This window comes from Octopus sinensis, linkage group LG7 (genome assembly GCF_006345805.1).
Source record: "Octopus sinensis linkage group LG7, ASM634580v1, whole genome shotgun sequence".
Lineage (NCBI taxonomy): Eukaryota > Metazoa > Mollusca > Cephalopoda > Octopoda > Octopodidae > Octopus > Octopus sinensis.
In genome coordinates, this window is record NC_043003.1 from 84,795,388 (window position 1) to 84,815,540 (window position 20,153).

General features: G+C 37.1%; 1 protein-coding gene across 2 annotated transcripts in view; it reads left to right on the top strand.

The window, feature by feature from the left end:
• The window catches only part of LOC115214285 (tolloid-like protein 2), a 125,826-nt gene that overhangs the window by 57,957 nt on the left and 47,716 nt on the right, over nt 1-20,153 (top strand). The window contains exons 8-15 of one of the 2 annotated variants that reach the window (XM_029783431.2): nt 52-204; nt 3,029-3,119; nt 6,556-6,680; nt 10,408-10,557; nt 12,986-13,079; nt 13,335-13,459; nt 14,174-14,326; nt 17,512-17,599. In XM_029783431.2, the coding sequence (XP_029639291.1) occupies nt 52-204; nt 3,029-3,119; nt 6,556-6,680; nt 10,408-10,557; nt 12,986-13,079; nt 13,335-13,459; nt 14,174-14,326; nt 17,512-17,599 (979 nt within the window). Of the gene's footprint in view, nt 1-35; nt 205-3,028; nt 3,120-6,555; nt 6,681-10,407; nt 10,558-12,985; nt 13,080-13,334; nt 13,460-14,173; nt 14,327-17,511; nt 17,600-20,153 lie in introns of both variants that reach the window. The other variant, XM_036504864.1, reaches the window with a different exon arrangement.

Consider the following 20,153-nt stretch of genomic DNA (forward strand, 5'->3'; position numbering starts at 1 on the left):
TCTCTTTCTACATGTTTGTAATAAACACAACACAGTTTTTATATGTTGCAGGTCAAAATGAGAATAGTTCTCTTATTGGAATATATTGCGGTCAAGACTTCCCGGAAGTGAAGAGTTCAGGAAGAAAAATATATGTTTCCTTCTATGCTGACGATAAAGGGGATAATGTGGGTTTTAAGGCACAGTATTTATCTGCAAAAGTAGGTGAGTAAGAAGAATAGTTGTGTTATGAAAGAAAATGTTTAATACATTTGTAGATTTATTACAATATTATATTTGTTTCTCTGTCTATTTGTGTATTGTATTTCCGTAAAGCAGGGGAAGAGGAACTTGCTTAACCAATTACCCCAAAATATATTTATTTACGCCGACTCTACCCTCCTGATTTGAAAGGAAGAAAATCATAGATTCTTTGAATTCAAAAGATTTATTGAATGTATCTATAGGGAAAATGCAATTAAAAATATAAAAAAGTATAAAACAAATGCGATAAAATATATTGATATCCTCATTATGAAACAAAACGATTTCTCTAGAAACTTTTTCACTTCATGTTTTGGAGAAATGATGTTACAATCACATCAAAATTGCGGCATTCTGATGCCAGAGCAATTTGGATAGTCTTCGGATTTCAATCGATTACTCTGTTTTTATGTTCATTAGAGTGGGAATTTCTTGTTTGCAAAGGTATGTTGTCGCAAAAGGCAGCAACTTCTTGACTGCCTCCTCATGCCAGCTGAAAAATTTCTTTCGTAACAAGGAACACGTTTTTTTCTAATATATAATTTTACTGTCTAATGAGTCCTCATTACCCACAAAAGTTTCATTTTAACCCCACTTCGGGTAATTTAACTCCGTTCGCTAACCCCTGCCGTGAAGAAAGCTTTCAATAACACATGCATGCATAAATACAGGCATGCATGCATAGATGATGATAGCAGCATGTTTACAAGTGCTTACCGTCTCTTCTTGTTTCTCCATTGTCATTCCTTCCTTGTCACGGCCTTGTAAATGACATTTTAAACTAGTTGCAGGTCTGCACGGTTTATGGTATAAAGGACAGATGCAAGTTGTGCTTTTTCCACAGCATTCATGGGATCGATTTGTAGAATAGCAAACTCTATGCTCGATGAGCTTCTTGAATTCGGAGCTAGTTCTACAGACTTTACTGCATTTCACGCAGGTTGTGTAACCACATCTTTAGAAAATGATATGATGGATGATTGTTCTTTCCTGCTTCAGGTAGTTAACGTTACTAAACTTTGATAGGGGTACATGCTGACAAAAATTTACAAGTCTAGTTATTAATGTTTTCATCGAGATTGTCAGTGTCCTTTATACGATTTCTCCACTCAGCCCTATTTGAATCTATCACCATCCACCACGTTGTCTATATCAAAAGCCAGCTCTTTCAGACTGTTCTTGATGTTGTCTGTGTACCTATTTTTCGATTTGTTTTGAGGACGCTTTTCAAGTTTTAGCTCAACATAAAACAGTTGCTTTGAGAGTCTACCATCCTCCACGTGGATGGTGTGTCCTACCTGTATGAAAGATGTCAGAATACATACAGTACAGACATATGGATGGAAGCACTCTCTTAGCACTCCGTCGGTTACAACGATGAGGGTTCCGGTTGATCCGAATCAACGGAACAGCCTGCTCGTGAAATTAACGTGTAAGTGGCTGAGCACTCCACAGACACGTGCACCCTTAACGTAGTTCTCGGGAATATTCAGCGTGACGCAGAGAGTGACAAGGCCGGCCCCTTGAAATACAGGTACAACAGAAACAGGAAGTAAGAGTGAGAGAAAGTTGTGGTGAAAGAGTACAGCAGGGATCACCACCATCCCCTGCCGGAGCCTCGTGGAGCTTTTAGGTGTTTTTGCTCAATAAACACTCACAACGCCCGGTCTGGGAATCGAAACCGCGATCCTATGACCGCGAGTCCACTGCCCTAACCACTGGGCCATTGCGCCTCCACACAGACATATATTCATACCTAGACATAGAGACACATAACATACTCTATACATCTGCCAAATCATTGTCTCTCTACAACATGAAACTATCAGTAGCTCTTTTTTAAATATATCGTATATATCTATGTATGTTTGTGTGCGTATGTGTATATGTGTGTATGTTTGTATGTGTATTTTTATATGTATATAGTTTTTTTAAAAATACAACTGAAGCTACTCGAGTTTCACGCTACTGCGATCTAAGGCTATCTCCAAGTTTTCTCTGAACATGAAAGTGATGTGCAACGCTAGCCACGTGAAAGCTATCAGCTTCATTTTTAATTTAAAAAATAGAGTATATCCTCCTCATGTATTGAGCAGTCTTTCCTCATTTCTCCACCATTCATGAACGTGCACATGTGTGTATGTGTATGTATATATAGGCGTAGGAGTAGCTGTGTGGTAAGTAGTTTGCATACCAACCACATGGCTCCGGGTTCATTCCCACTGCGTGGCACCTTGGGCAAGTGTCTTATACTATAGCATTGGGCCGACCAAAGCCGTGTGAGTGGATTTGGTAGACGGAAACTGAAAGAAACGCGTCGTATATATATATATATATATATATATATATATATATATAATATATATATATACTCCGTGACTTAGCGGTTCGGCAAAACAGACCGATAGAATAAGTACTAGGCTAACAAAGAATAAGTCCTGGGGTCAATTTGCTCGACTAAAGGCGGTGCTCCAGCATCGCCACATTCAAATGACGGAAACCAGTAAAAGAAAAGAATAAAAGAATATGTATACTATATATATATATATATCTAATATAGGATAAAATTTTCGAAAAAAATTTATCATTGGCCAGCATATTAAAAAAATACCTTAAAGGTTAAATTTATAAGTTATATATATTATATATATATATATATATATATATATATATAGTTTGTAAATGTTATGATTACAGTGTTTTATGACATTTTAAAGACACCAAAACTTACAATGTTTCCTTCACTTCGTATTACCACTAATTATCATAACATTTATATTTTCAGGTTCGGAATGTTCTGGTTTGACAGTTCTAAAAGCGATTCGCAATAAAAAGAATTATTTAATATCACCAGATTATCCCCATTTTTATAGCAGGTATTCACAAATAATTTTTTCACATATATACCCAGAGACAAATTCACACAAGTAATGCATAAATGATAATATAGATGAAATTATATGTGTGCATGTCTGTGTGTGCTTGTGTGTGTGTGTGTGTGTGTGTGTGTGTGTTTGTGAATAATCCTAGTAAAAAAATTTATTTGACACTACTTTTAGAGTCCTGTCTCCCCAGCAGTAAATACTTGGCTGTATTTTGTTAAAATATCTTTAAAATACTAAATATAAACTTATACGTATGTATGTATGTATGTATGTATGTATGTATGTATGTATGTACATATGTGTGTGTGTATATGTGTATATATATATATATATATATATATCATACATATACACACACACACATATATATATTCACATATATAAACACATACAACATTTACACACACACATTCCTCATTTCGGCACTCCTGTTTTGGTTGATAGCTGTGAGTCACATCTTTTCTTTCTTACCCATGTGTCATCTCTGCATGATAGTTACAAGCTCTTAAAGCCGACACCGCCAGCCCTGCACTACCTCTTCTGCTGCTTCTCTCTCCTTACCATCCACTCTTCTCTCTGCAAAAATAAATTCTATGTCCATCGCCATTTTCTTTTTATACTACGTATGCTACATCTTGGCTTTAATCCTGTCCATCATAAATCCGGTTTTTTTCTTCTCACTGGCTATTTGTCTTCCTTATTCTCTCAATGCGTCTCTCTTTATACTGAGGCGGACTAACGGCCGAAACGTTGTGATACTTTTTCTTTCAATTGAAATGTTAAGCCAATGCCTTATTTACGAAACTTTGTTCCCTTCGTATTTTCCGATTTATCGTTTACTATATGCAGGATTGAGTAGAAAGGGCGGATGTTTTTGAGAAATTCACAAAATCATTAATTTTAGCTGTAAACAAATTTGATTGATATCAATGTATTCGTCTTGAATTAGCATTTGTCAAAATCAAGATTGAAAAACAACATCCAGCATGTGGTGTCCGTTTTCATTAATGCATTTCTGAAGGCGTTCTTGGCAGTTGGCCTTCACTCTCTCCAGCATTGCTCTGTCGATTTGAGTGACTTCTACGCGAATAGCTTCCTTCAAGTCATCCAATGCACGGGAACTATGCGCATACACACGTGGTTTGAGGTTTCTCTCGAAAAATAATCACACATGGACAAATCTGAGGACCGATGGGACCAATGAATGTCAGCAAATCTGGAAATGAGGCGGTCACCGAAGAGAGAGGGTGAAGAACGTCCATTGGTGCTCTGGCTGTGTAAGCAGGGTGGAAATGCTGGTCTTCATGCAAAATATGCCTTACCGATCGATTAATGATGCCAAGTCCAGTGGAATGCCTCCGAGCAGAGCGATTCGGACTTCGTATCAAACTTTGTCTGACGCGTTCCACATTTTCTGGTACCCGTACCATTCGTGGCACTCCACCAGTCTCCTATTCATAAGTGCACCTCGTGTACGAAGAGCATTCACCCAGTGTAAGATTGTATTACAGGTGAAAACAGCCTGATTTCGGTCAATGTTGAAGTGATGCCGTAACTCATGCTGAACTGCTGTGACAGACTAGTTATTCTTCACATAACTGTCGTAGGTAAACACGCGATGCTCAATCGCCCGCAACGCTATGGCTTCACCTGAAAAGAAAACAAAATGCTAAGACACCACAGACTGAATGGTACCTGTCAGATATATGACCCTCCCCTTGAGCTGAGTAATAGCCATTTCAAAAACGTCCGTCCTCTTTTCCCCACCCTTTATATGCACGTATATGTATGTATGTATGTATGTATGTATGTATGTACGTATGTATGTATGTATACACACGTTTTCGTTTATAAACGAAGGGAAAGGACTCAATATGTTATAAAGTTTCAGACAAGTATAGTTGTACATGTGCGCTTATGCAGGCAATAATCAGCCAATTAAGCAGTGTATTTGGTAGAACATAAGAGAGGCGGATTCTCAATGGCCAATGTAGTCAAGTGGTAGTATATAATCCAGACCAGGGATAACAGTGTTGCTTTCGTAGTTACCCCACGAAACCTATCGTATTAGTTAGCAACAGCTTTTCGGGCGCACGAAAGTTGTCTAAGGAAAACTTTCTCTGATAGGGAGAATTAGTTACTATTTCTGTTCTCTGACTGAGGAATATCACGGATAAATTTAATATATGATACTTTTCAGCAAGGCTTAGCCTACAGTGTGTTTGTGTGTGAATGTGTGTGTGTGAGCTTGTGTATATATATATACAATTGCATATATATATATACATAACCAAACACGTATATATATATATGTATGCACATGTACATATATATATTATGTATATATACATACCTACATAGATACAAACACATACATACATACATATATACAAACATACGCACATACATACATACAGGGTAACTGCTGCATTTGCTGAGCATATAAATAGTTTAGCTGCTCGTTTATCTGGAGACTGTCAGAACAATGTGGATGCTTCTGATGAGAGCCCAGTAAGGTTCGAAAATCAATTAAGGTTGTTCGTCATTATTTCAGTCTGCGGAAATAACGCTAAAATTTGCTCTGTTTATAATTATACCACATGTTACATATTTATTATATCATACCTTGATACTGTGTGGACTAAGATCCCCGTTGACAGGCCGCTGGAATTTATAGAGTTTGAAACGATTTCGGTATGCAAATTAGAAACATCTTCATAGAGTAACTGCTGCATTTGTTGAGTATACAGACAGTTTGGCTCTTTGTTTTTCTGAAGACTGTCAGAATGATGTGGATACCTCTGATGTGAACCCAATAAGGATCGAAACTCGATTAAGGAATCCAGACGAACGGATATGGAAACAGTGATGCAAATAAACAAAGATTACTTGGGTTTGGTATACAATGTGTGTGTATATTTTTCAGTCAGCGGAGAAATGTCTAAAACTTACCCTCTGTTACATACATACGTGAATATATATATAAATACATACATACTCAATAAACTCTAATACACATTCCATCTATTTTATTAAAACCATATATATATGTGTGTGTTTGTGTGTGTGTGTGTGAAACATTGTCTGTCTTTTTCCGTCCTTGTTTTTGTATACATTCGCTGCTTACTTCCAAGGAATATAATGCTCTTAGCTTAGTTTTTCCTTGGGGCTGACCAGATTGGAGCAATCTCAAGTATAATCAGCCGAAATTGCGAAGATAATCTGGAACTTGACTGAGGAAAGAATACTTCGAATGCCCCGTCCTTGTTTTCTTTGTATCGTTTATCTGGATGTTTTGTTGTCCCATTTTTGTATCACCTAACTGTCCGTATGTTTTGCATTCTTGTCCCATTTTGTATTTTATTTATATATATATATATATATATATATATATGTACATACTCGTACATACACTTTTATTTTTCAGCAACCTCTCTTGTTCCTGGTTAATCACATCAACTACCGTTAACCGACCAATATATCTGGATGTTGTTGATTCAGACATTGAGTATTCTCAAAGCTGCATGAAGGATTATGTAGAAATATATCTGGGTTAGTTTCTTTGGTTTTTATATTTCTGCACACTCTGCATTTATCATCCTCTCTCCCTCTCTCTCTCTCTCTTTATTTTTGCTTTGTTTTTCTCCCCCTACAAATATATACGCATACAGACATATCCATGAGATTCATTTAAATTCTTCGCAGAATTAAAGTTGGACCACTCAAATGTACTCACCCCTTTGCTTGGTACATCAGCTCTCTGGAATTCACTTTTTGTCCATGCTTAGCTTAGAGTTACCAACTTGCAATATTGCTCTCGCAAATTTCAGAGAATCTTTGAAAGCTTTAGGCACAGAGTCTTCGACAAACAGACCATTATATTAAAAAATCTAAACAACTTCTTTTTCTGAGTTATAAAAAGCCCATCGATATGGGAATATATGGATACGGGTTCATGTGTGCATATATATATATATATATATATATATATATATATATATATATATATATATATATATAAACAAATTCATAAGGGCAAACGAAAAAATTTCTAATGCCAAATATGCCGAAAAATTGGACATATTGTCCATTAACCATATAATTTTTTCACAATACGCACGCTACTCGAAAAAAGGTCGACAGAAATTTCTAAAAAATTCCATTATTACCATATCGGACCGATTTCAGGGTTAGCTCATAACAGCCCTCCCTTCGTCAGTGATACATGTGGCAAAAGAAATAAATGAGATACTTACTCATACCCATGGAAGAAGCAAACACTAAGTCATGAGCACAATTAAGTACCCCAAATACATCCAAAATAGAAATACTCCAGCCCATTCGAGACACGTGCGATTTGAACTGAGGCCCTCTAATGTAGGATAAATTTTTTTTCGAAAAATTTTTTATATATATATATACAGAGAGAGAGAGAGAGAGAGAGAGAGAGAGAGAGAGAGAGAGAGAGAGAGAGAGAGAGAGAGAGAGAGAGAGAGAGAGAGAAAGTCAACAAGTGAAATCTAGGGATTCTCAATATTACAAAACACTAGCGCTCAAATGAATGATTTGAACTTAAACACCGAAACCTTTACCGAGCACCGAGTCCGCAGGGTAAAGAGTGACTATAAGAGGAGTTCAGGTGAACGGATATGGAAACAGTGACGCAAATAAACAAAGACTACTTGGGTTTGGTATACAATGTGTGTGTGTGTATGTGTGTGTGTGTGTGTGTGTGAGTGTTTTTTATATATATATATATATATATATATGTATGTAAATAGAGAGAAAGCAAAGACTGAAATTTGGTAGACGATAATATATAGATATTTGTATAATAACAGAACATACTTACACAGAGTGCAAAGACAGAAAATTAAAGGGGAGAAGGTAAAGTGTCGCAAGTCGGACAACTTTTACTGGGGGCTCAGAGGTACTTCTTAATTTTGGTAGATGCTGCTCAACAGCTTTTGCTTTCTCTTTATTCACATCTATACATGTATATATATTTTGTATATCTAACCCAAACAGTTTAATTTGTTTATTTGCATCACACTCTCTCTCCCTCCCCCCTCTCTCTCTCTCTCTCCATATATATATATATATATAGTTAAGCTCCCCCACCCGCCAAAAAAAAAAAACGAAGAACAAACACGATAAAAACAACAACGCGAGGACGTGATACATGCAAAATATTAAAAGACGCTCAGGGAAGGAAAGAAAGGTTGTTTTATATTTTGTGCAAAGCTCTTCTTCAGAAACAGGAGACAGAGGATAATATCCCAAGAGAAAGGGAAGACGGACCAAAAAAATCGCCAACAATCCTTTTCCTCTGTCTTCCTTTTTTGGTGGGGCCTACCCTGTATATGTACGTATATATGTATGTTGGTAGGTAGTTAGGAGGTAGGCAGGTAGGTAGGTAGGGAGGGAGTGAGGGAGGGATGGAGGTAGGAACGTATTTATTGGGATAGTATATCATTGAATCATAAGTTGTGAGGGTACGAATCCTGGGTCATCTTAATTCACAGTATATCTATAAGTTGGAGATTTATAGCCACTTTTCTTCATCGCATGTTTTTGTTTCGCCGATGAGTGTTATAGCTCACACAAATTCATCTGCACCTAAAAATAATATACATTTAAACATATATTAGGTTGTCAAGAAAGTTCTTGCGGTTTTTAACCTTTAAATTCAGATGCACATATCTCAGCTCAAACAAAACTTCATTAATCAAATTAAACACCATCAGAATCAACACACTTTTGCCAACGCGAAAAAGTTTATTTATGCCAGTAGTGTAAAAATCCTGCGTTCTGGTGGTGATCAAGATGTTGAATGCGTGTTTGGCATTGTCTTGGTTTTTGAAGCATTTCTCACGCAGGAAGTTGTTGAGATGCTTGAAAAAGTAGTAGTCGGTAGGTGAGAGGTCTGGTGAGTATGGCGGATGAGGCAGAGTTTCGTAACCCAATTTGTTCAACTTCTGTAGTGTTAGTTGTATGACGTGCGGCCGAGCGTTGTCGTTATCTATTGACCAATGCTGGCTGTTGTTGGAGTTTCTTATCCATTTCATCCATTTGCTGACAGTATTTCTCCGCCGTAATGGTTTCGCCTGGATCCCAAAAGCTGTGATGGATGAGACCGGCCGCAGACCATCAATCAGTCACCATGACCTTCTTTTGGTGCAACTTTGGCTTCGGGAAGTGCCGTGGAGCTTCGTCAGCGTCCAACCACTGAGCTGAACCTCACCGGATGTCGTAAAGAACCCACTTTTCATCGCATTCCACAATCCGGTCGAGAAACGAGTCGTTCTTGTTGCGTAAAAGAAGGGGAGACGACACTTCAAAACGAGGGTTTTTTTTTTTTGGGTTGTCGTTCAATTCGTGCGGCAACAATTTCTCAAGTATTTTTATTTTTCCAATCTCTTTCAAGTGGTTGGAAATTGTCGTATACGTTACGTCTAATTCAGAAGTAAGCTCTTGAACAGTTGTGCGTGGATTGGCTTCGACTAAGGCTCTTAGTTGATCGTTGTCAACATCCGATGGCTGAACACTACGCTAATCATCTTCAAAACTCTCGTCACCGCTACGAAATTTCTTGAATCACCATTATGCTGTACGTTCATTCGTGGTTCCTGAGCCAAACGCATCGTTGATATCGCGAGCTGTTTCAGCAGCTTTTCGGCCTAGCTTGAACTGGAATAAGAAAACTGTGCGAATTTGCTTTTAGTCCATGCTGCATTCAACGTTCCGGAAAAAAATGGCCTAATTATTCAAAAAGAAAAAGACTACTACGATTAGATAGAGCGAAAAACAGGCTTTAAAATGATATATAAAGTCGAAATAACTTAACAAAAATTAATTTGAAAATACATCATTTAAAACCAAAATTAAAAATTCTGCAAGAACTTTCTTGACAACCTAATATATTCATATATATTTATTGTAGTCGATTATACCTTAAAAGTTGTATTTTTTATGAGTTTCTATAACCTAATCACTATTTCTACTGTTTTTTAAACTCTGTTCATTTCACAGAAATTTAAGCATTTGCAAAAATCAGAAGTGAGAGACACTATACACTAGAAAACTTTATAACAGTAAAGTACTGCGAAAATTGAGGAGAAACAGCAAACAATAATTTGCAGATGCTCCTGTCACCAGCAAGGCCACAATGCATTGTTTGAAACCACGGATAAAGTAGAAATGGAATATTTCGTCATAGATTTTTCATTCTCAGTTTAGTATAAAAATAATATACGTTGTTATTTTCTTTTCTTTAAAGGCCCGTCACGGAGTTCTCCAATTTTCAGTCGATGGTGTGGAGGAACAAGACGGAAGTTCTATACACATAGCCCCAATTTGTTTATTCATTTTCACACGGATGGCTATTTCACAGGCAGAGGTTTTCAGTTGTCTTATTATCTTATACAAGGTATTCCTTATTTTATAATCTGCTTCTCTCTCCCTCTCTCTCTCTTTCTCTCTCCCTTTTACTTTGTTGCTTTACAACGCGAGTCACATATATCAAACATAAGATCCAAAAATATTGTTCACATTATTGTTATTCCTTTATTTGCACAGTGATACTCTTGTTAACTTTGGATCATTGAATAACCTGCCAATCAGATAGCTAGTAGTTTCCGCAGGATATTTACATCAAATAGATAGTAGTTTCCGCAGGATATTTACTCTTCCCCAAAGTGCTATCTTTCACAAAGTCGTAATGTTAGGACAGATTCCAAATGTATCGAGGTCTTCCTGAAAGCATTTCTTCTTATCCTCCTCCTCCCCCTCCTCCTTCTCCTCCTCCTCCTCCTTCTTCTTCTTCTTCTTCTTCTTATTATTATTATTATTAAAGTAAGAGAGCAGTGCATGCCATCAATGTGACACTGGGGTAAAATGTACGAAGCCCAGTATACCCATCATGACTACCCCAGGCACACGCATCACAACCATATGTGTACGAGATAATGATCTCGTATCAAGAAAAACAATGCATGACCTTGTAGGTGGGACCCAGTTAGAATTTTCTTCAGGTTGAGTGCCCCATCCCGCTCAAGTGCTCGTTGAATAAGGGCTGTTTAAGAATACTGAATGAAACACCTATGTCTTCAGAGGTAATAATAAGCCCCAAAGAATCCCTCTCCACACATGGCTATGATGCTCCCCTACTATTTCTGCTCGTGATTAGATATGCACATATCATCAGCCACCGAGGAACATGCTCAAATGGTTAAGGTTAAACAACAGACAAGCAAATTTGTGGTATTGAGCATAGTATTTGCTGTAGCCCATCTTTTATACCAAGAAAAAAAACAATGTACATGATAACACTTCCAATCGGGCATTATTATTATTATTATTATTATTATTATTATTATTATTATTATTATTATTATTATTATTATTACTACTACTACTAAGGCGGTGAGCTGGTAGAATCGTTAGCACGCTGGACGTAATGCTTAGCGGTATTTCGTCCGTCGCTACGTTCCGAGTTCAAGTTCTGCTGAGGTCGATTTTGCCTTTCATCCTTTCGGGGTCGATAAATTAAGTATCTGTTGAACACTGGGATCGATGTAATCGACTCATCCCCTCCCCCAAAATTGCTACCCTTGTGGTAAAATTTGAAACAATTATTATTATTATTATTATTATTATTATTATCATTATCATCTTCAGTATTAGTGTCGAACGCCTTTGAAGGAATGTGACTTGGTTGCAGGGGGTAAAATCAACGCCGACATATCGGTTGGTTTGTGGTTGGGCTCCTGGAGAGGCCTTTATGTCTGTCTCTGTATTGTCCCCCTCATCTTTTGCCCTTGTGGCAAATAAATGAAATTATTATTATTATCATTATTATTATTGTCATCGATAGCGTTTACTAAAGAGTTAGCAATAGAAAGGAATAGAATAGAAGGTGAACTAGTTAGCAAATTAGAAGTGATTGAAAAGGGTATTGCGACCGATGTGTTTGCGGCGAGAATGACCCTTGATCATTTCTTCGAAGCGAAACACGAAAGTCGCGGTGTTAGAGCTAAGGCCCGTGTGCTCAAACAGAAGGTACTGTCTGACAGGCCCGAACGGTGGAGACGCGACGTGGAAACAAAACCACGATCAGGTCTTTGACGGATCAGGTTGTTTTATCTCCGATTTGGTAATATGAATTGTCATAAAAGGTCAGACATTCACTGCTGCATGGCGCCATTCAATTTTTAATCCATTTTAAATATAAATACGGAGTTCTCCCCTTTGTGTTTAATGTCCCGAATTACTCATTAAGCTCGTGTTCGTTTCTTCTCACTACTTGTATAATTCTAATTAATATTCTTAGTTATATTATACTTTTTATTATAACAATCACCTGTTTGTGTTTCATGCTATACTAGGGTAACCATCTAGTAAATCTATTCTAGTATTATATTTTCCCCTTAAAACAAAAGCTTAATTTTAAACACAAACCTCTCCTTTATTCCATTACCTGAACGATATATTTCACCTGAACACGATATTAAACTTTTGGTCTGATTAATATAGATCAATTATACTAAGATCTGGCTGTGCTAGCGCCCTCGACCCCTAAATTCCAAGAGTTTACACAGAATTATCACCATATTAAATTCACCTTTCAAGTTTCATTTTGTTTTTTCGTTTGTATTTGTTTTCATGAATTCGAAAATTCTTCAATCTACGTAATATTTTCCCTTTTGCTTAGCTCTTTCATTATTTTGCTTTAATTATCTTTGATTATTTTGCTTCTGCACCAGTTTTAGAAATACGTTTGCAATAAATACTGGATATAAACGTTTGACTAATATCGTAGTCAAGAACTAAAGTTTATATTTCTTCATCTTCATCAGCTGATACTGTCTGCGAGAAACCGATTTATATAACAGTTCTGGAGAACATATGGCACACTCTTACTTCCCCTTATTATCCAATGGTCTATGAAGGGTAAGTTATTCTGGTTTTATCATTTTTGTTTTCATTATGTTTGTAAGATTAATTGTGAACTAGATATTTTTAAAAGGCTCTTGCAATTTGGCAGATATCGTGCTTTCTTCAAATCAAGACAATAACTTTCATCATAAAGTCTGAACTTGTTTTACTAACCTACAATCGAATCGTATATTTTAAGCATATCTTTTAGAACATCAAAACTCAGGCAATATATTTTTTAAAGATTTTAGAAAATATATTTTTTTCCAGGAACGTAACTTGCACGTGGATAATCGAAGCTCAAAATCCTGTTCATTTTGTGGAGTTACAAGTAGACGACTCGGAAATTGAAGAATCTGTTGAATGTGTTTATGATTCTCTGAGCATCTATGATGGTAAGCGTCAAAAAAATGTTTGTGAGGAATAGTGAAATAAGCCGTTCTGCAATCTTTTAAAAAATGTTTTTAATGAATCAGTTGTGCTCGCACCATTGGGCCACTCCAAGAGATTCTGATGAAAGTGAGCACAACTATAAAGTTAGATAAGCTTTAAAATATGCAGCGCTACTGATTCAGTAAAAGCATATCACGACTATAATTTAGGAGTAATTCAAGAAAAAAAAACAGATATGGTAAAAGAAGGACTTCATAAAACTCAAACAACAATCTCATAGAAAAAATACTGTACGGTTAATTTCTAGTATTTAAAGAGCGCCCAATGTGAGTTAATATCTTCAGGCCAAGTAAATTTTTTCGTCACTTGCAATAATATAGAGCTGTCAATGTTTGTTCATTCTATGTGGTTCAGAAATAATTGTGTTGGTCTTGAATACAGTGATGAATTAAATGTACATTCTTACTTTGCGCAGTCAAATATGATACAACAGGAAATTTCCCAAGAACAATTAAATTATAGTGAAACTCCCATTGTGTAAATATAATTATTTGCAGAAACGGCAATTTCAATTGACGTTATGTTGGTGGCAAATTAGTATTTTAGCTAAAAAGAAATTTAACTTAAATGGACAAAAATAAATTAGTTCGTACACACACACACACATACATAAATGAATTACATGCTGCTTTTTTTCTGGTTTTCCTTCTTTTCAGGTAATGAATCGAATTCTTCTTTAATAAAACATTGGTGTGGAACAGAGAAGCCAAACATCCTAAGCAGTCAATCAGTAATTCGGATTGAATTCCATACAGATGTTTCCTATGAATACAGAGGGTTTAAATTCAGACTTAGATCAGTTGACCCACGTAAGTTTTCCATCTCCAAATTATTGTTTGTCGAATGGTGTTGTATAGCAAAAATAGAATCATGCAAGATGTACTGGTGGCTGATGGTATGAAACTGCATAAATTCTAAATTCCGATTTCAATCGTTGCTGGCGTTCATCTTTCTTATCGCCTCTCCGGGTCTCTAAATAAGTACTTGTCATAAAATATACGTCGATTCACTCCACTATGCAGTGGATATACTGCTTTGCACCAATATCACCTTTAGAAATATGTTTGACCATTGGGTTTCAGGAGTTAATTGCTAGAAATTATATGCTGTTTTGTCACAAAGATGGCAAATTTGCAGAGCTGTTAGAGCCCTATAGATAACAACTCGCTGTACATTTTCCCACTCTCTGAACTTTGAGTTTAAACCCTGCAAGTTCATGTTTACTTTGCACCATTTTTGGGTCGGTGGGAAAATACTAACCTAAAGCAGTGGGTTGGCGGAACTAACAGACAGACGAGTGGATACCTTGCGGTGTCTGTTCCAGATCTTTGCACTCAGACGGGAACGTCTGTGAAGTTACTAGTGCCGTGGTTGTATTAGCCTTAAAGTGACAGGGTTTCTTTTGGTCTACACCGGTAGCAGTGGAGAGAAGAGACTTGCATGCACAGACAACTGTCAGTCTTCCACACAAAAATAAACCTTACTCAAGCGTACGCATACTAATTAAAATCCATGGTGAAGTTAGACCGTCGGATTCCTCATTATTTATTAACTTTCATAGGTTAACACTATAACAGTGAAATGATCAACGAACTTGCTATATATAACAGTAAATCATACTTCGCCGTTTTACAAATGATGTTTGAAGACATTGCCTATAGCACTCTGGAATACACTATGCCTAAAAATAAATCAAGATGTTCGCAGCTGGAATAATCTTATTCAATATTTAGTCCTCAAGGAGAATTTTTAATACAAATAAAAGTAAATGAAAGAAATTAGTAGAAAAGTCCATATCTATTAAATATATGTTCAGCGCTAAATATTATAGTAATCATTATTATATCATATGTTACATATATATTATGCCATACCTTCATACTGTGTGGACTAAGATCTCCGTTAACGGACCGCTGGTATTTATAGAGTGTTAAACACTTTCGGTATGCAAATTAGGGACACCTTCATAGAGTAACAGCTGCATTTGTTGAATATATAAACAGTTTGGCTGCTTGTTTCTCTGGAGACTGTCAGAATAATTTAGACTCCTCTGATGAGAACCCAATAAGGTTCGAACAATCGATTATGGTTGTTCATCATTTTTTGTTTCAGCCTGCAGAGAAATGGCTAAAATTTGCCCTGTTTATAATTGTACCATATGTTACATATATATATATACATATATATACACACACACACACACACACATATATATATATATATATATATATATATATATATATATATATATATATATACATACATACATACATATACGCACACATATGTATGTATGTACCCATTTATGGATATACATATATATATGTGTGTGTGTGTGTGTGTGTGAGGGGAGATGTATAGTTGAATGGGTAAGAACAACTACGAGTTCTGTGTGCAGTCTCGTAACGTGGACAAATGTCATTTTCTATAGCCTCGGATCGAACCATGCCTTCTGAGTGAAATTGATTAAATGAAGACTGTATTGAAGCCTGTCGTTTATATCGTACCTGTAATTCAAAAGTTAGAACCCAGTCATATACAGTATCAAACTGATTTTGCCTGAGAATCATGCTAAGGATGCACGTATCCCTAGACTACGAAGCTACTCAGCAGCGTTAATTCAGGAGCAGGTTAATAAGTTGATCGAACAACTGAATCCTTCGGGTCGTACGACAAGCATTTATCAGTGGTGTGTGTATGTGTGCGCGCGTGTGTGTGTGCGTGTGTGTGTGTGTGTGTGTGTGTGCCCGTGCGCGCGTGTGCCTGTGCGCGCGTGTGCCCGTGCGCGCGTGTGCCCGTGCGCGCGTGTGTTCATTTCAAGAAGTTACTGTACATCGTTAATATTTCGTATGGCTTCCCTTAGCTTGAATAATTGCTTCAATGCACATGGGAAGAGATACGTACAAATCCTTCACCATCTTCACAGTTATGCCTTTCCATACTCTGTGGCTGAGCTCCCACAGCTCTTTAAGATTGCGTGGATTCTTCTGACGAACTCTTCTCTTTAGTTCTGTTCACATTTGATCAATGATATTTAAATCAGGGGCCTGAGCTGGCCAATCTTTCAATACGGTAACACCTTCATCAGCCAGACTCTGTTGTGTTGCACGTGATCTGTGGCATGCAGCTCCGTCATACTGAAAAATCTCACCTTCATCCAAGTCTGGGATCAGATTGTTCTTCAGCAACTGGATGTATTTGGCACTATTCAAGTTACCATCAATTTTAACAAACTTTCTTGAACCATCACTTTTTATGTATTCCCAAAGGATCAGACTCTTACCTCCAAACTTCACTGTTTTCGTCGTGTAACGTGGATCGCTTTGCTTTCCTAGAGGCCTTCTGACAAATTCTCACTTATTAGAAAACGAAACCATGTTACACGAAGAAAACAGTGAAGTTTGGGGGTAAGAGTCTGATGCTTTGGGAATATATAAAAAGTGTTGCTTCAAGAAAGTTGATTAAAATTGGCGGTAAATATTAACGAAATATTAACGTTGTACAGTAACTTCTTGAAATGAACATTATGTTATAAATTTTCATTATATACATTTCTCTGTTTTAAAACACTGTATCTTGATTGGTATATGTGAGGCGGCCGAAAACTTTTGCACGGCCATTTTTGGTGGCCGTCTTGCATCTTCCTCTCTCATTCAGAGTCCCTACTACAAAATATAATGATTAGGTATGGAAATGACTCCAACGGAGCCAGTACTTCATCTGTAAAAAAAACGCGATGCGAAACATCCACTTATAATTTGGCAATTAGAAGAAATTCACAATAGTTTAAAGTGGCCGAAAACTTTTGCACGGTACTATACTTTTATTCGACTAAATGTTTTTTGAGATTTTTCTTTTAATATTTTTGATTAGATTTTTTTAGAATTTCAATTTTGGGAACAAAGCGGGAAGGAAACGAGTTTTATTTTTGTTTTGTTTTCCTCGGTTTATTTGTAGAATGGTCAAATGAGCAACATCTTGTTTGTATTTGTAGGAAGCATATGCGGTCCAATCAGCTTGGTTGCTGTAAAGAGTGAAGTCAAATATCTTACATCTCCGACCATCACAACACCTCACTACAGGTAGATACAGGGGTTTCTATTACTTTCACCCGATATTCGTAAATATTTTGGCAAAAGTTTCGAAATACAATGTAAATTTTAAGCATTCTTGAATTATTTGAAGTGTTATTGGTTTCAGATTTTGGCACCAAGCCAGCAAGTTTGGGAGAGGGGTTAAGATGATTACCGCGACACCAGTATTCAACTGGTACTTATTTTATCGACCCCGAAAGGTTTATGGCGGAATTTGAACTCAGAACGGGAAGATGGACGAAATGCCAATAAGCATTGTGGCCGACGTACAAACAATTCTGCCAGATCACCGTTTTAAATTTGCAGTATGATTGAACGAAATTAAGATGATTAATCCTTTTTAATTTTGGAACAAGGCCAGAATTTTAAGATGCGGTGCAAATTGATCACATCGATACCAGTACTTAAGTGATACTTATTTTATCGACCCCGAAAGAATAAAAAGTAAAGTCGACCTCGGCGGCATTTGAAGTCATAACACAAAGAGCCTGATTCTGCCACCTCGCCGCCTTAAGACGATTAATTAACAGCAATTGCTTACTGATTTTTGCCAAATTCCGGCAATAATTTTGTGCATCATAAAAATATGTATATTAGTTAATTAACCTCAAGCCCTCGCGTTCTTTTAGGCTGGAGCATACCCAGTTCCCATGGCGTATAAGCGACTGAAAATACAAAACTACCTCTTGAACGAGGCATAGCCAGTTGCAAGGTTAGCCCCACAACGCCACAACTAGCATCGGTTGCTGGGAGTACATATTTTCAAGGACGTAACGAGCCCCCCGGTCTAACATTGGTACCCACAACCTTACGATCTGTCATGTGTATGTATATATAATTATGGATGTGTGTGTGTGTATGTGTGTTGCTGAAATTTATAGAAAAACAATAGACAAAGATGGGTGTACGAATAACGAGGAAGTGTATTAGTTCGACGCTCGGGAAAATGAAAAACGTCTTTTACGTTTCGAGCCTACGCTCTTCAACAGAAAGGAATATGAGAGAAAATAAACAGGGAGAGAATGAAAAATTGTAGATTTCAGCGGTCCAGCATGGTGAATACATATATATCGATATTATAAGACGCATGAGGTGGAAAGTTTTTTTCTTCGACCAAGCTGCACCACACTCGGACAAAGACCACTTTAACATCAGGTCTAGAAGATTCCCATTCAAGATAAAGAACTCGCAGCTTTCGAAGCAGACCTGGTGGGCATTATACTAAACCTGTGAATCCTCATCCACCTTTTAACGTGTGTGTGTGTGTCTGTGTTTGTGTGTTTGTCTCTGTGTGTCTGTGTTTGTGTGTGTGTCTGTGTCTGTGTGTTTGTATCTTTAATCTTTTATTTCTTTCAGTCATTGGTTTGAGGCCTTGCTGAGTCACCGCCTTGAAAGGTTTAGTCGAACAAATCGATCCAGTACTTCATGTTTTTAAGTCTGGTACTTATGATACCGGTTTCTTTTAGCTGAACTGAACTACTAATTTATGGAGACATGAACAAACCACCACCTGTCGTTTATCAAACGTTGGTGGAGTACAATCACAAGGATACACACATACATATACTTACGTATACATAAGAGGAGCTTCTTTCAGTTTCCGTCGACCAAATTCACTCACTTTGGCCGACCCGTGGTTACAGTGCAATAGTAGAAGACACTTACCCGAAGCGTCACACGGAGGGACTGAATCCAAGACCATATGATTGGGACGCAAACTTCTTAGCCACACAGATACGCCTGATGCTGGTAATCAGCTGATGATTCATAAGTTGTTACTTAGCGTTTCCGTCAATGAGTGTTCTTTCAGAGTGACCCAGAAATGAGAAATGTGTTATCTAAATGACTGCACGTGTTCGGAAGTTGCGTAAGGACAGAGTTAGTCATCAACTGGTTCGACTACATTTATTGAGTTCTTCCCCACGTACGAAGCTTCAAACATCACACACGCACACACACACTAACACACACACACACACTCACGCACACACTCACGTACGCATGCACACAATATAGTACATAATAATTTCATATTTAAAACAATATACTGAACAGTAGGATAGATATTAACAGTTATCGCCAAGCTAATATGGCAGTCCATAAATGTAGGAAGAAAGCTGCCGTTGATTAGCTCCAGGAGGCCATCGCCTCTAGCTAGCTATATGACACACGAACCTGTGTCCATTATAATGGTTATAATGGTTATAAAGGTTATAATGGACACAGGTTCGGTGTCATATAGCTAGCTAGAGGCGATGGCCTCTTGGAGCTAATCAACGCCAGCTTTCTTCCTACATTTATGGACTGCCATATTAGCTTGGCAATAACTGTTAATATCCAGTACCGCTGCCGCAGAGAGACTTAGAAATAATAATATTTCTATAGTAATTATGTAATAATTATTGCAAAGTTCATCGGGAATTGAAATCTAAATAGATATTTAGAACGAAGAAAAATATATGTGCATGCTCGAGTGTATGCACACACATATAAGTATAATTTATTGCTCAATTATTGATGGATTTAACAAAAAAGTACTACA